General features: G+C 42.7%; 1 protein-coding gene across 1 annotated transcript; it reads left to right on the top strand.

Annotated features, from left to right (window-relative positions):
• Positions 1-259: 259 nt before the first annotated feature.
• On the top strand, positions 260-12,888 carry tdrd1 (tudor domain containing 1; the record flags this gene model as incomplete). Its single annotated transcript, XM_071527844.1, has 13 exons — positions 260-430; positions 4,320-4,568; positions 4,991-5,122; positions 5,623-5,730; positions 6,184-6,351; positions 6,603-6,965; positions 7,090-7,206; positions 7,308-7,439; positions 9,607-9,774; positions 10,726-11,142; positions 12,177-12,242; positions 12,423-12,466; positions 12,814-12,888. Coding segments are annotated over 13 exons (2,210 nt in total), but the record flags the coding sequence as incomplete, so codon positions are not given.
• Between the last annotated feature and the right edge of the window lie 1,519 nt (positions 12,889-14,407).

The raw sequence follows: 14,407 nt of genomic DNA, 5'->3' as shown, positions 1-14,407 counted from the left end.
TGATCTAATATAACTACCCACACAAAGATTGTTTGCAATAGTTAAATTAATGTTTGCCTAGTTTTATTTTGACTACTAGAAATATCATCAACCAATTCTAGTGGATGAATTCCCTAGCAACAAAGACTAGCCAACTATTGCTTTGAGCAGCTTTGTAAGTACTGTAGCATATTAGAGGAAATTAGATTTAAAAGTACCTTTTAGAGGCTTACAGCAGACCTGCTTTATGAATCTAGGCTGACCTGTGTATTTCTTCCAGAGGACAACCAGTGGTACAGGGCTAAAGTGCTGGCCTATTCATCCGAGGAACGCGTTTGTATCGGCTACATTGATTTTGGCAACTCTGAGGAGGTGGAGCTCAGTCGCCTGCGGCCCCTCAGCGGCCCACTGCTGGCCGTGCCCATGCAGACTATCCCGTGTGCGCTAGCAGGTAATATCCCCACTGTCCAAGTCCTTTGAATGGTTAGAGGTTGTATTGAACAGTAGTATAGTTGTCTCCTGAAAGTCACCTTTAGGTTTCCTTGCATTACTGTATCTGCTTTAAACTCCTCCTGGCTAAGTTTCTTAAAAATGACTTGATACTCTCAGAGGGTGGAAAATGTCTTGACCTTTACATTTGAGTCTCCCTTTATGAGACCATTGGGGCTACAGATTGTAATGGCAATTGTTACTACTTTTTTTTTTGATGAGCAATGTGTTTGAGAAAATGCTACAATTAGTGACTTTGCAAACTGGGAATCTGGAGGTGTACCTTGTCTGAAGGCGCTAAAACACCCTCACGCCATCTTAATGCTGTTTAGTCTTCCAGAGTGTCTTTAATAAAGGGCCATGATTTGTGAATAGGGTTGCAAAGGGGTGGAAAATTTCCGGTAAATTTCCGTAAAGTTTCTGGTCAATTTCCATGGGAAGTTAAGCTGGGGAATTTTGGAAATATTCCAAATTGGAAACTTTCCATGGGAATTATGGGAATTTATGGGAATTAACTGGGAATTGAGGGTAATTTAATGGAAAGGTATCATATCCAAGCATAAATATTTGTTTTGTTATAAGCAGACATCCATCCAAAATAATACAATTAAAACAGATTTATTTGTAAGTAGAACTTTATCAAGTGTTAAATATTTTATTGAACAATCAATTCTTTCATTGAAGAACAAAAACATGAATGTTGAGTTAAATATTGCTCATCCCCCCGACCCAACCCATTCAAAAATTAACAAAAATGCACCCCCCATCCAAAAATCCCAACAAAGTCCCATTCAAAATGTTAAATGAAAAGAGCCCCTCTCTCTCCAAAAAAGTCCCATTCAACATGCAAATAAAAAAGCATCTTCCCTCAAGCTTCTCAAGCCTAGCCTCTGCATTTTTGCTAAACCCTTTCAGGCAGTGGGCTCTTCCTGGGTCTCATCAACATCCTCCATGTCCACTTCCTCAACATCCAACTCTGACTCTTCCTCTTCAGTGTCACTGTCCAGCCTTGTTGAGGATGGCTCTGTGTCAGGCTCAAAGAGCCTTAAGTTAGCCCGAATACCAACCAATTTTTCCACTCTCACATTTGTGAGCCTGTTGCGCACCTTTGTGTGTGTGTTCCCGAACAGGGACCAGTTTCGCTCTGAGACGGCTGATGATGGTGGGATCTGGAGTATGATGGAGGCTATAGGTGCAAGGGCCTCAGATCCACAAAGTCCCTTCCACCAGGTGGCTGCAGATATATGCTGGCATGACTGCCAGATTCCATCCCCTTCCCAAAGGCCTTGCTTGGTTCTGTACTTGGCCAAACTGCCAAGTACTTTGCCTTTATCAAGGCCCAGGTGGTCTGACATGGCTGTAATAACCATGTAGGCACTGTTTATCTCTTCGCCAGAGAGTAACCCCCTATCATATTTTGGGTCCAGCATGTACGCTGCTGCATGCAACGGCTTCATGCAGAACTCCCGGCGCTTTTCTAACAACTTGACAACAGCAGTTTCCTCTGCTTTAAATAGTAGGGAAGTGGGCAGGACTGTCTGGATGTCTTCTTTGAGGTCTGCAAAAAGACACTGGACATCTGATAAGATGGCACCATCACCCTCTATCTTGGCTATTGCTGCTGCAATTGGTTTGAGGATTCCCAGACTGCTAGACACTCTTTCCCAGAACACATCATCTAACATGACTTTCTTGATGTCACTTTCGATGCCTGCAGTCTGGGATATGGCCATCTCTTGCAGGGACTCCTTTCCATCCAGAAGACTGTCATACATGATGACAACGCCACCCCATCGTGTGATGCTGGGGAGCTTCAGTGTGGTACTCTTGTTTTTTTTCCTTTTGCTTTGACAGATAAGTTGCTGAAGCCACTTGTTTGCCCTTCACATACTTCACAACTTGCTTCGCTCTCTTGCATAGAGTGTCCATTGTCTTCAGTGCCATGATGTCTTTGAGGAGAAGATTGAGAGTATGGGCAGCACAGCCAATGGTTGTTAGATGAGGGAAGGTCTCCTCCACGTGTGCCCAGGCAACCTTCATGTTTGCTGCATTGTCAGTCACAAGTGCAAAAACCTTCTCTGGTCCAAGGTCATTGATGACCACTTTCAGCTATTTTGATCAGTGTCCTTTGTGTCTACACTCTTGTAGAATACAGGTTGAGGAGTGGTGACAATGTAGTTGATAATTCCTTGTCCCCGGATATGTGACCATCCATCAGAGATGACTGAAATACAGTCTGCTTTGTCAATGGTTTGCTTGACCTTTGTTTGCACTCTGTTGAACTCTTCATCCAGCAAATGAGTAGATAGCGCATGTCTGGTTGGGGGGGTGTATGCTGGCTGGAGAACATTCAAAAACCTCTTCCAGTACACATTGGATGGCAGCATCAGGGGTGAGCCAGTTGCATAGACTGCACAAGCGAAACACTCATCTGCATTTCTCTTGCAATGTTCATCCATAATATCAAAGAATCCTCTGAGGGGCGCCCTGGTGGCTCACCGAGTAGGGTGCGTACCATTTGGCTCAGGCCTTCCCGCAGCGACCCGGGTTTGAATCCGACCCGTGGTCCTTTGCTGCATGTCCTCCCCTCGCTCTCTCTCCCATACCTTCCTGTCTCTCTCTCACTATATCTCTCAAATAAAAGCATAAAATGCCAAAAATAAATCTTTAAAAAAAAAAAAGAATCCTCTGATGCCAGAGGGACCAGGAGCTGATGAGAGGGTATCTGACTCTGATGCAGCTGATGCAGATTCATTTTCCCCTGGAGTGGAACTCCTGTCTGCTGCATGTTTTGAGCCTTGAGGAAATTTGTTGCACTTTGCAATATGCTGCTGCATTTTTGTGGCATTCTTCACATATGTCTTTTCACAATATTTACACATATACAAGACTTTCCTTGAACATTAGCTTGTGTGAAATGTCTCCACACATCGGATGGCACACGTGGCATTTTTCTGTAAAAGAAGATAACAACAGTAAGAATACTAATGCAATGGCATGAACATATAAATAGTTAGCCTAGCTAAACAACTGGAATGATCTTCAAAATATTTCACAATTGATAAACATCTTGCAGGAGGCAGAAAAAAACAGCATCAGATTTGAAGTAGCTAGCATCTTGATAAGATAAATTCATTTACCATCTATGAGGCTATGCTAGCTATAGCTTATTTGGCATCTAACTTATCAGCTAGCTATCTACTGTATGAATACATTTATATGTGATATTTGTAAGTTAAACATTAGTAATACATCAAATTTGTTAAATATATTACCACATAATATCATCAAAACTTACTTCACTTTGTGCAGTCCACAGGCTCAAATGTGTGGCTTCAATAGTCTTGTGCTCTGGGCTCAAAAGTGTGGTCCAGGATTCTAGAAATCATCTATGCATGTGATGGAGGAATGCACAGTGCATGTAGGGGGCGTGGTCTCAATAGCCCTGCAGTAAGCAGTGTGCTATGTGTGCATGTGATTGAGGAATAGCATAGATATTCAACTGTACTTGCATGATATCTGGTTGTTTTAGTCAGGATTATGCTAAAATATATTTTCCCCGACTATATTTAAGTTCCCTATTAAGAGCATACCTTCAATTTAGTAAATTCCTGGTTTATTCCCGTTTATTCCCATAAATTCCCGTTAATTCCCATAAATTCCTGTTAATTCCCATGGAAAGTTTCCAACTTTGAAAATTCCCGGAATTTTGCAACCCTATTTGTGAATTGGGATGTGGCACTGAAATACAAACTTGCTGTGTTCGTTGTCTCAAACACACTCATACACTCTCTGTCTCACACACGCTCACAGTCATTTCCCCCCTGTCCCCTCCTTGGGGCCCTTTCCAGGTTTGCAGCCAGTTGGGGAAACCTGGTCAGAGGAGTGCCTGCTGGCCCTGCAGCGGAGGGTTTCCAACCGCATTTTGCGCGTGGAGATCCTGGGAGGGCGTGAGGACAAGGCTTTGGTGGCCATGATCGATGAAGCCAGTGACCCTCAGGCAAATGTGGCCGAGCTGCTGCTCTCTGCCGGTTACGCTACGCCTGGCACTGACAGCAACCAACAGGCTGAGCAGGCAGCTGCTGCCGGAGAACCACAGGGTAAACAGGCCTCTCAGTTCTTTTAGTTTACAACTTGACAAATTGAGTTTCTTCTTAGGAAGCATCAGAAGTAAATCTCTTTGTAATTTAAGGATTTTGTGGAAATTAGTTGGGAACAGGAGAGTACAATGTTAAAACAAAATATATATATATTGTGATACTTCATTGATCCCCGTCCATCATTTCTGGCATTCATATATATTGTAAATCATGTTTATACAGCTGTCTTAGCCACTGCTTTTGACTGAGATTTTTTTGCTCATAGATTCATAATTAAGTCATCATTCCAATAACTAATAATTAGTTTCCGCCCCTGAAACTGCTAAATAATGAAGCACATAGTCCAAGTTGTCCATTTCTTTGTGAGCAGATGATTAGACCTGTATGAAATGCATTTTTGTGTGTTGAAATGTCCTCTGCAGTGTCTGGACAAGTAAGTGAGGCCCTGGTGTGGTCTTGTACTGAGCTTCCCTGTGACGGCCAGACAGTGGCGCTGCTGGCCAGCGTTGTGGAGAATCCTGGAGAGTTTTACTGCCGCATCCAAAATCCTAAAGGTACAGTTATGCCCTCAGCCTAGAGACACCAGGTATTGTTGGCAGTAGTATGAATAGTATGAATTTTAAGTTGAATATTAGCTACTCTTCAGTACCAGTATGAGTACTTGTCCTAATATTACAATGTTGGATCAGGTTCTTTATTCTATTTTTTGGTTCCACTGACTGACTAGCTTTGTAATCTTATCAAGTGCAGTCCTAGAAGTTTTGTTATGTAATGTATAGATAATTTTAACATGATCAAATGACACTTTGACTTTTCATTTATTTTAATTATTTTCCCCACTGCTACCACCTCCACTCTGCTCTCCTTGACTGACTCAAGTAACTTGGAAACCTGGAAACATTAGTGTGTAAGCTGTTTTGCTGTAGCAAGGATCTTATCAGTTGATCTAGATGTCTACATAACACCTAATAATAACAGTTTTAATAGTGCTGCCTTGATGCTATTTCTCATGCATAACTGTGTGTGTGCGTGCATGCTTGTGTCTGTCTATCAGAGGATCAGATGTTGGTGGAGCTGGGGGCTGAACTGGAGCAGCACTGCAAGGCAGATGCCCCACCATTCAACCCCAAAGTGGGAGAACCCTGCTGTGCCATGTTCCCTGGTGAGACTACCTACTGACCCACTGCTTGAGATTACCAAATCAGAGCACACCAAACAATGGCAGGCCGTCAAACATGAGTCCTTTTCATTATGGTTTGGTACATTAATCTGGTTTTGAACATGTAACACATCTCATACATTTTTTGTACTTTTTTAGTACCACAGCGCACTTTGGCAAGATGGCAAATTCCAAGACACACCAAGTTATTTATTGGTCATACTTGGGAATGCTATACAAACTAGACAAGTTCTCCTAAATATATGAGCTGAAATCTCATAAACCAAGCATCTGTTATTGCAATGTTAGTTGAACACATTTTCAGTTGACACATGAAATTATCTTCATCGTTTTATAATGTCCTTGATTGAGTGATGGACCACTTGACCAGATATGACCATTTTCTCTTTGTCTTTGTGGATCTTGTTGCCCACCTTGTGCTCCTCTGCTCCGCAGGTGATGGGTCATGGTATCGGGCTATGGTGAAGGGGCTGTTTGAGGACCAGGCGGCAGTCTACTTTGTGGACTACGGCTACAGTATCCAGGTGGAAAAGAGCCTCCTTAGAGCCATCACACCCCGACTCCTGACACTTCCCTTCCAGGCCATCCGCTGCTGGCTCACAGGTAGCGTGTGAGAAGATTCAAATGTGAAACATCTTCTCCTTAGTGTCTGAGGAGACTAAGAGAAAGAGAAACATGATGAGACAGAAAGATGGGGACCATGGGAATCTAGACTAGGTTGTTCACACCCAAAAACGTATCACTCATCTTCAACATCTGCTGGTTCCACCAACTGAAAATGTTAACCTGGAAACCCAAACAGTACAGTGTGTGTGTGTGTGTGTGTGTGTGTGTGTGTATATGTTTGAATTCAGGTGTGGAGCCCCGGGGTTCAGAGTGGAGCAGTGAAGCCCTGCTGTGGTTCCAGACTCTGGTGGATGGCCAGCAGCTCTCTGCACGCGTCCTCTCCGTCACTGAGGAGGGCTACGGTGTGGAGCTGGAGAACAACGGGCAAAGTGTGGCAGCTGCCCTCATCACTGAGCACCTGGCCAAATTTCCCGGAGGGACCGAGCAGCCCCCTGCTGCCGCTCCCAAAGAGAGCCATGACAGCATTGTCTCTCCCGCTAAAAACCCAGAGAGAACGATGGAAAAGGAGCAGGTGCCAGCCTCTAATCAGACAGGAGCCAGCGCCAAGGACGTACCAGTTGAGGAGCCGAATGTGGCAACACCATCAGCAGGTAAACTAGAGAGTAGAAGTCTTCAAGATGAGACTCATGGGTTGGTGAGTGACGAGTGATAATTTCCCTGTGCCCAGTTGTACCAGAAGCCTGATTTGAATGGTTTGTTGTAATTCTATTTCAGCAGCTTCCTTCCCAGTGGAATGGAAGACAGCGGAGCTGCCTCGCAACGAGACCTTCCAGCCTTGCATTGCAGCTGTCACTAGTCCTTCCCTCTTCTATGTCCTAAATCCCAGCCAGGGTCAGAACACTCACTTAAATCTCTGTCTCTCTCAAAAAGACACAAAACAGTGATAAGTTTCCCATGTTTTCCTCTTATGATTGCTCTGTGTTGTTGTGTAGTGGACGTAGAGAAGCTTCAGCATGTGATGATGCAGCTGGCTGTCTACTGCAACGCCAACCAGGCCTCCTACTCCTCCTCCCCTGTCCAGAGCAGACCAGCACCTGGAGCTGCCTGCTGCGCCCAGTTCTATTGTGAGGAACACACACCCCTCATTAAATATCTCATCAGTGGACAAGTACAAAGTCACACTGTCATATTTCATATTTCACATAGTCTTTCTGCCACATTGCCAGATTGACATACCTGTGCAAACTGCAACACACACTGCTCTGATGGTCAATCCAGTTAGTTATAGTATGCAACTTTTCACCTTGAGGCAGTAAAGGGTGTCGTTGGTCCCACCCTGCTCCCTCAGTTGGTAAAGTCCTGCCCCAACACTTGTCACGCTTGCTCCTTCCCTGTCAGGCTAACTGACATACCCTGAATGTACAAATAGAAGGGACACTTGGCCTGTCCATGAAGTACACTAATGAGGTGAATCCAGGTAAAAGCCATTATCCTTATTAAATCTATACCAATCACAAAGGAGGAGATGTAGATGAAGAGAAGCAGATGAGTTAAAGAAGGGCTGCAACTGAATATCAGGAAAATGTCCCTAATATTTTGTACATTCTGTGCATTTGCCTTGATGCATACTTAATGTTGTTGCTCGGTCAATCGCAGGTAAGGCTGAATACAATAATACTGATGTCACTTAGTGATGTGAAGAGTGACAAAATAACTTTCTGTAAAGATTAGATTATTTGAAAACTTAACATATTTAATGTTGGCCCCAAATGTCTTTTATCTTTTGGGTGCTCAGCTGTATTAATGTGATTCCTAACAACTGATGTTGCCTAAAAGAAAGCTTGATAACTACCTCTACAAGTATATAACAGACTGAGGTAAAACCGTGGGAGTCCAGAGTTGCCACAAATATATATTGTGAGGTGGATTAGTTTTCACGCCATGGTTTATGAGGAAATTGCATGCAGAGTTTAATAAACATTGTCAGCGGGGGAAAATCCCATCTTCAAACAGCCGATTTCATTCCCTGGCATCCCATCGCTCAATATGATTACAGGTAAGAGTCCCTATGAGGATAGACCAGCTGATCCACAAATAAAGTCCCCCCCCCCCGCTCTCTGTCTCTCTCTCTCTCTTTCTCGCTCTTTCCCTCTCTCTCTCTCTCTCTCTCTCTGTGTCTCTGTCTCTCCGTCTCTGTCTCTCTTCTCCCCACCCCCCCACCCATTTTTATGTTTGGTCTCTTCTTCTTTGGACCCCACCTGCAGTCGTTGCCCCTGCAGACCCAAGCCAGTAATTTGATGTCTGCTAGTAGATATAATTACACAGTGTGCATGCAGCCGAGCATAGGACCGGCTCTTGCTTAAACACAGTATACAGACTGGAGACCCTGGCTTGCATTCCGCAGCCCAGCTAACAACAGGGTCGGTTTTAATGGAGTTTTCCATGCTGTCCAAGAAAGGAAGGTCCTTTCAGAACAGAGGCTAGTAAAGGCCCACTGATTTTAAATGGCAGCTGTGTAGGTGGAGTCATACCTTGAAGGGTGGGTTCAAGGCTTTTTGGAAGCCTATCCTAATGAACACTAATGACATTGACAGCATCCAAAGTGTTTTCACTTCTGTGTTTTCTTCTCGTACATTTCTTGTGTAAGTGCATGTTACTGGCCCACATTTCCTCCAAAATTGCATGGGAATTATTTCAAAGGGTTCTGGGACTTATTCTTACTATAGCTTCAGAAACAAAAGGGTCTGATTTGCATACGAATTTGAGGGAAGCGGGTTTTGTTCCCACAGGCAATAGTCCACGGGCATGAAAAGTTTTGGATGTGAAAGGAGTCTTGGGTAATTATCAGTAGGAGATGGGCTTCTAAAGGTTGTGAACTTGTCTTTTAAAGGAGCTTTCACATGAAACGGTGGGTACTAGTCAAATAAGTGGAATAAAATCTATTTCATCATGGTTAAATTAATACCTGGATTTATAAGTCTGGTGACAAGTTGGTGCATAGCCTTTATCGGTAGGCCATTACAAGTATGTGATCAAATACATTTTAAGGCAGTGAAGGCATCACCACACATTTCTCTGCTTGTTTGGTGTGAGAATCCAATGCTTTGACACTTCCTTCCTTGTCTTGAAATTGTATGACATACAAGGCCTACATGAAGGTAGACCAGTGTCCATGTACAATGTTGTAATTCTAAGCAATTGTAACACTTTCTGTTCAAAGGGCTGCCAAAATACAAAAACTGAAATTATGCCAATAACTTGGACACCCTGATTTGAACGTTGTTTTCCCAGCTGATAGTAAATGGTACCGTGCAGTGGTCCTGGAGGCCGGTGAGAATGAGGTCAGTGTCATCTACGCTGACTATGGAAACACTGAGAAGGTGGCGTATTCCAGAATCCTGCCCATCCCCCTGTACCTGCTGCAGCTCCCTTTCCAGATCACCCGCTGTGCCCTCATCGGTAAGGCCCAAGGGCTGTTGCTCATTTTTCAAATTTAAAATGTATTTTGATCTCAAAAGCTAAGGCTAGAAAATCAGGTTCAGTATTTTTGTCCCCCCCCCCCCCCCCTTGCACAGATGGTGGGATTTCCTGTGCAAGATGCTCAAAAAATCCCAATATGTCACCAAATTTGAACATGCACAGGATTAATGTGAAAGAGTACATTACAATTTACAATTTCACATTTGGCAGAAGCTTTTATCCAAAGCGACTTACACATGAGATTTTCATACAGCACAAGCAAGGTTCTAGTCAGGAGAGAACAATGATTTTTCACTGGAACATTATAATTTCTTTTGGTATTTAAATCACAGAACCACATCTGTAAAGCAGCTTTTGCCCTGCAGTTAGGAATCACATTTTAGATGTCGGATCTAGATTTTGGATGTGGGATCTGCATCATATGGCAGTAGGCACTGCCCCTTTATTCATCCCATCTGTAATGGTCAGTCAAGCCTTAGTTTAAACTTGTTGTTTTTTTTTCAAATAAAGGAATTTTTCCTGCTAGGTATTTTATTTAAACTTTGTTTTATGAAAAAAAACCTGACAGCTATCTAACGCAATCCTTGTATTAACATATCAATTTCCAAATGGAGATGTTGGACCATAGAAAGGGCCGAAATCCAGAGCAGCAATGGCACATTGTTGTAATCATGATCGAAATAGATTTTGTCAACATGCATACCTGAATTCGTACACTCTGCTACCCTGATAACCAGTGTTTAAAAATAGCATTCAGATTTTTTCCTGACTGTAGTTAGCAATAATTGCAAACAGACAAAATGACTACTTGCACTAAAATTGGATTATTCAGATCTTCTCTAATCCAAACTGGACTACAAATTGTCCTTGTAGTTGCTCCTGGTTGTCTTTATTAAACATGCACCCGTGTACTTCCCCAACCCCCCCCAGGTAAAGAGCACTTCCCTGCAGTGTGGCCAATGGAGGTGCTGCAGCTGTTTCAAACCCTGCTGTCGGATGGCGTCCTGGCCACCGTCCAGACCTTTGACGGGTTCACTAACCTGCTCTCAGTCACCCTGCACACAGAGAGGGGTGGGGGACACCTCAACGCCATGATCTTGGATGGGCTGCAGGCCCAGGCCAAGAGTCTTCCTAGCCCGGCCCCGACCCTCAAGGCTGACCACACTGACAACAGCACATCTAGTGCTACTGCTACGGCTGCAGCCGTCCTCGCCAAGACCAAGTCGATCACTGAAACCCATAAGGGGCTGGAACGTACGACGGCACCCATCACTGGCCCAGCCATGGCCCAAGGGCTGACACGGACTCCCCAGCAGAAGGATAAAGTTTCTGCAGACTCAGTCAATGGTTGGTCAAGTCAGAACTTGGACATCTGTGGATCGGAAATTTGAATTGAACCATCAAGCAGTGAAATTGATTATTATAACTATGAATGTAATTTGTTTCCATTAGGAGTGGGCGATATGGAAAAAATCTCATAACCCAATATTTTCAGATATTGTCACAATTTACATTATGCATCATATGTTTTTTGATTTTGCAGTTTATTGGAAAATACAGCTTAAATAGTAACCGTCAGTACTCTCTTTGCAGCCTTTAGTATATAACCAAAGTATCGATATATTCTTTTTATATGGAGTGCTCCTCTCAAATGTCTTTGCTAGCAGTATCTGATGCTGCCTTCAAGTGCTTCATGCGAGTTCATTCTTCCAACTTTGGAAGTCATAAATACCACTTGAAGCACACTCAGGTGCTTTTGGTCGGAAGTAATAACATTCCCAGTCATATTTGCCACTTCAAAGCAGCATAGACGGTCCCTTTGGCTTTTTTGAACGACACAGTTTGAAGCTTTCAGGTTATTAGGACAGTTATGTAGTGACTTTGATGAAAAGGTCGGTGAAACCAGTGAATGTGAACAGGTATGGTGAGAGTTAGGCCTGGAAATAGTGTGTGGATTGAGGACTATTATAATATATCACAGTGTCCATGATCTGCCTTTGAAGGCAACAAAATCTCAACTGGTGACCATGTAAGATAGTCATATCGCCCATCACTACTGGCCATAAATTTTGTTTTAGAATTACAGCTAATTTATTTTTAAATTGTAAAGAAGCCAGTGTAGGCTGCTTTTTTTTTAGGATGAGGAAATTGTACTGAAATTAAACCCTGATGAAATATTATTTCTATCCGTACTTTAAGCCTGGACATCAGACCAAAATGTTCAGTTATTGGCTCCAGAAACTTTAAGCTACATTGAATGAATTCCCCAAATTGTGCCACACATGAGACAAATGCATGAAGCTGAAAAGATCCAGGCTGACTTGTGAGTCAAGTGGTGAGGTCAAGCAAAGGTGCTGAGACAATATTCTCCTTATTTTCAGAGGATGCCGTACAGAGGATTGTTGACCAAATGGAGCCACTATGCGGAATGAATACAAAGACTAATGGTATGTATTCTTCTCTAAAAGGAGACAATGGCCCCTGCTTAACCTAGCATGTGTATTTTGATTTTGAATGATCTCTAATAGGATTTTACAGGCCAAAAATGTTATTACTGCATTAGGGTGTGAATGTCAACCTTTGCACCTGATGCCTGGCATTGACGTGACTATCTATTTGAACCCCAGGTCCTGAGGCGTCTGGCTGCTGCTGTCTGGGCCTGAAGACTAAGGTCAGAGCTGTTTTCATCGTTCTGTGAAAAGATCTTTGAAGATCTTCCTGTAATATTTCACTGTTGTTTTTAGTGTACAATACATACCTCTTGGAGTTGATGAATGGTCAAACACAAACCTTGCCTCTCCGGAGACCCATAGTGAGCATCACTTCATTAAATGTTGAAAATCTACTTCAAAAAAAGTATCTTGTATATAAAAGGAAAGTAGATTGATCTTTTTTTTTCTTTGTCCCAGGTAATACATTTTAAGAAGTAGGTTTGATATTATTTATAATGAGAAACACCTGGCAACAAACCTGAAACCCAGAGGCGATAATGAATAACATTTTTCTTTTCTTTCACAGATTGATCACCTGGAACAGTTGATGCAGCTGCAGCTTTCTCTCATCAAGCAAATAGCTGGACAGGCAAAATGTTAAGCATTACAAATTACACAGTATTGTTAGCCATCTTGTTGAAACTCATCAAGGCATTCGTTTTTTCCACGTAATTTTGTCCTCAGCCAAGTTCACTGTGAATGTGCCTTCGAGGTGTTGCCACCCAGCTGCTAATCATTTTGTCTCCTTATTTCTGATCTTGCATTCCTGTTTAGGGCTTTTAAGTTTTTGACCTATGGTTAAAATTCCAAACATGTTTTATATTTTGTTTATATGAAGGTTTTCAGAAAATGTCTTAAAGCACTTTCCAAATTCGGTTGTTCTGTGATGATAGTCTGTCAAAGTATAAAGTACAATAGGAGATGTTCAAACCTGAACAGCCTCTTCTTCTCTGCTGTATATTTGTATCCCAGAGAAAAGAGCTGTGTAACACTTCCATAATGCATGCTGTAGTGCCATCTGTTTCTTTGTTCATTCTTCTTAACCATCTGTTCAGGTGGGATGGCCTGCCTGATTGATTTGTGTTTGACATGTGTTTGAGTTTTTAGATAAAAACTCTAAAAAAAAATGTATGCAGTCAAGTGATTTATGCAACATTAATTTTCCACTGCTAAATAGCCCAATCTCCTAATCAACCTAATACAATTATCCAATGTGAAGTTTTATAACATAATAATCCTTTCCCACAATTTAATGTGCATACACTTTTAAGCGGGTGTGCGATTTAGATTATTCAGCCACTTATTCAGCCATTTGTCATATTTAAATTAATTTAGCTGACTATTTATTTACGTAGTCAGTTATGGTCAAATGATTCAGTTCAGATTCATATAGATGCATGAAGGTTTACTAAAGACATACTGGCAACGTAGCTCTCCAACACATCTCATGTTCGCTCCATATTGACTTATTACATGCCTACAGTATGTTTTATATTTAGGCATAATTTCTCCTGGAGCTAAATCAAAAGCACGTGAGGGCGCGCGAGTCTGTACATCGGCCACGCCTGGTCTCCATATTTACCTGAGCCCGATGAAGTGGGAGCGGATTAGACCCCACCGGTAGCTCGGAGGTGGGCATGGCTAGTAGGTGGGGTCGCTGCTCTCCTCTTCTCTAGGACAGAAAGCCTGCAGATCAGATCCAGCTCGGTGCGGAAGCCAAGAGGTGCAGCTCAATTGGGACTTGGAGTTTGAGGACAGGACTGCCACAGACAGCTTTCTGAAAGACGCACCTAACTCCCAATTCTAGGATAGTGAATACTGGACAACACATGGTAAGAGATGTTATTTCGTCTCACTTAAAAAAAAGTTAGCATTTCTTGGTTTATTTTGCTCGTCTGCTCGGATGGCGTTTCAACCTTCAGAGGTGGAACCTGTTATTTAGCACAGCATTTGTAGATGGTGTATTTGGGATTAAAAGGGGCATCGGTGGACAAAGCACTTATTGGGTAGTCTATTCGCTGATGAACTTGGAAGTTTCCCGTAAGCAGAGGGGAAACTGTTGCAATACAATTGTGGGATGCGGATAATGTAATAACGTGCTTTAATGCAATAAAAACGTC

Source organism: Centroberyx affinis, unplaced genomic scaffold, assembly GCF_046629955.1.
Source record: "Centroberyx affinis isolate AG114_WGS23_722 - 3 ecotype Tasmania unplaced genomic scaffold, CSIRO-AGI_Caff_v1 ptg001581l_1, whole genome shotgun sequence".
In the NCBI taxonomy this organism is placed as follows: Eukaryota; Metazoa; Chordata; class Actinopteri; order Beryciformes; family Berycidae; genus Centroberyx; species Centroberyx affinis.
Note: the sequence above shows the minus strand (reverse complement) of the source record. Positions and strands in the feature narration are given on the sequence as shown.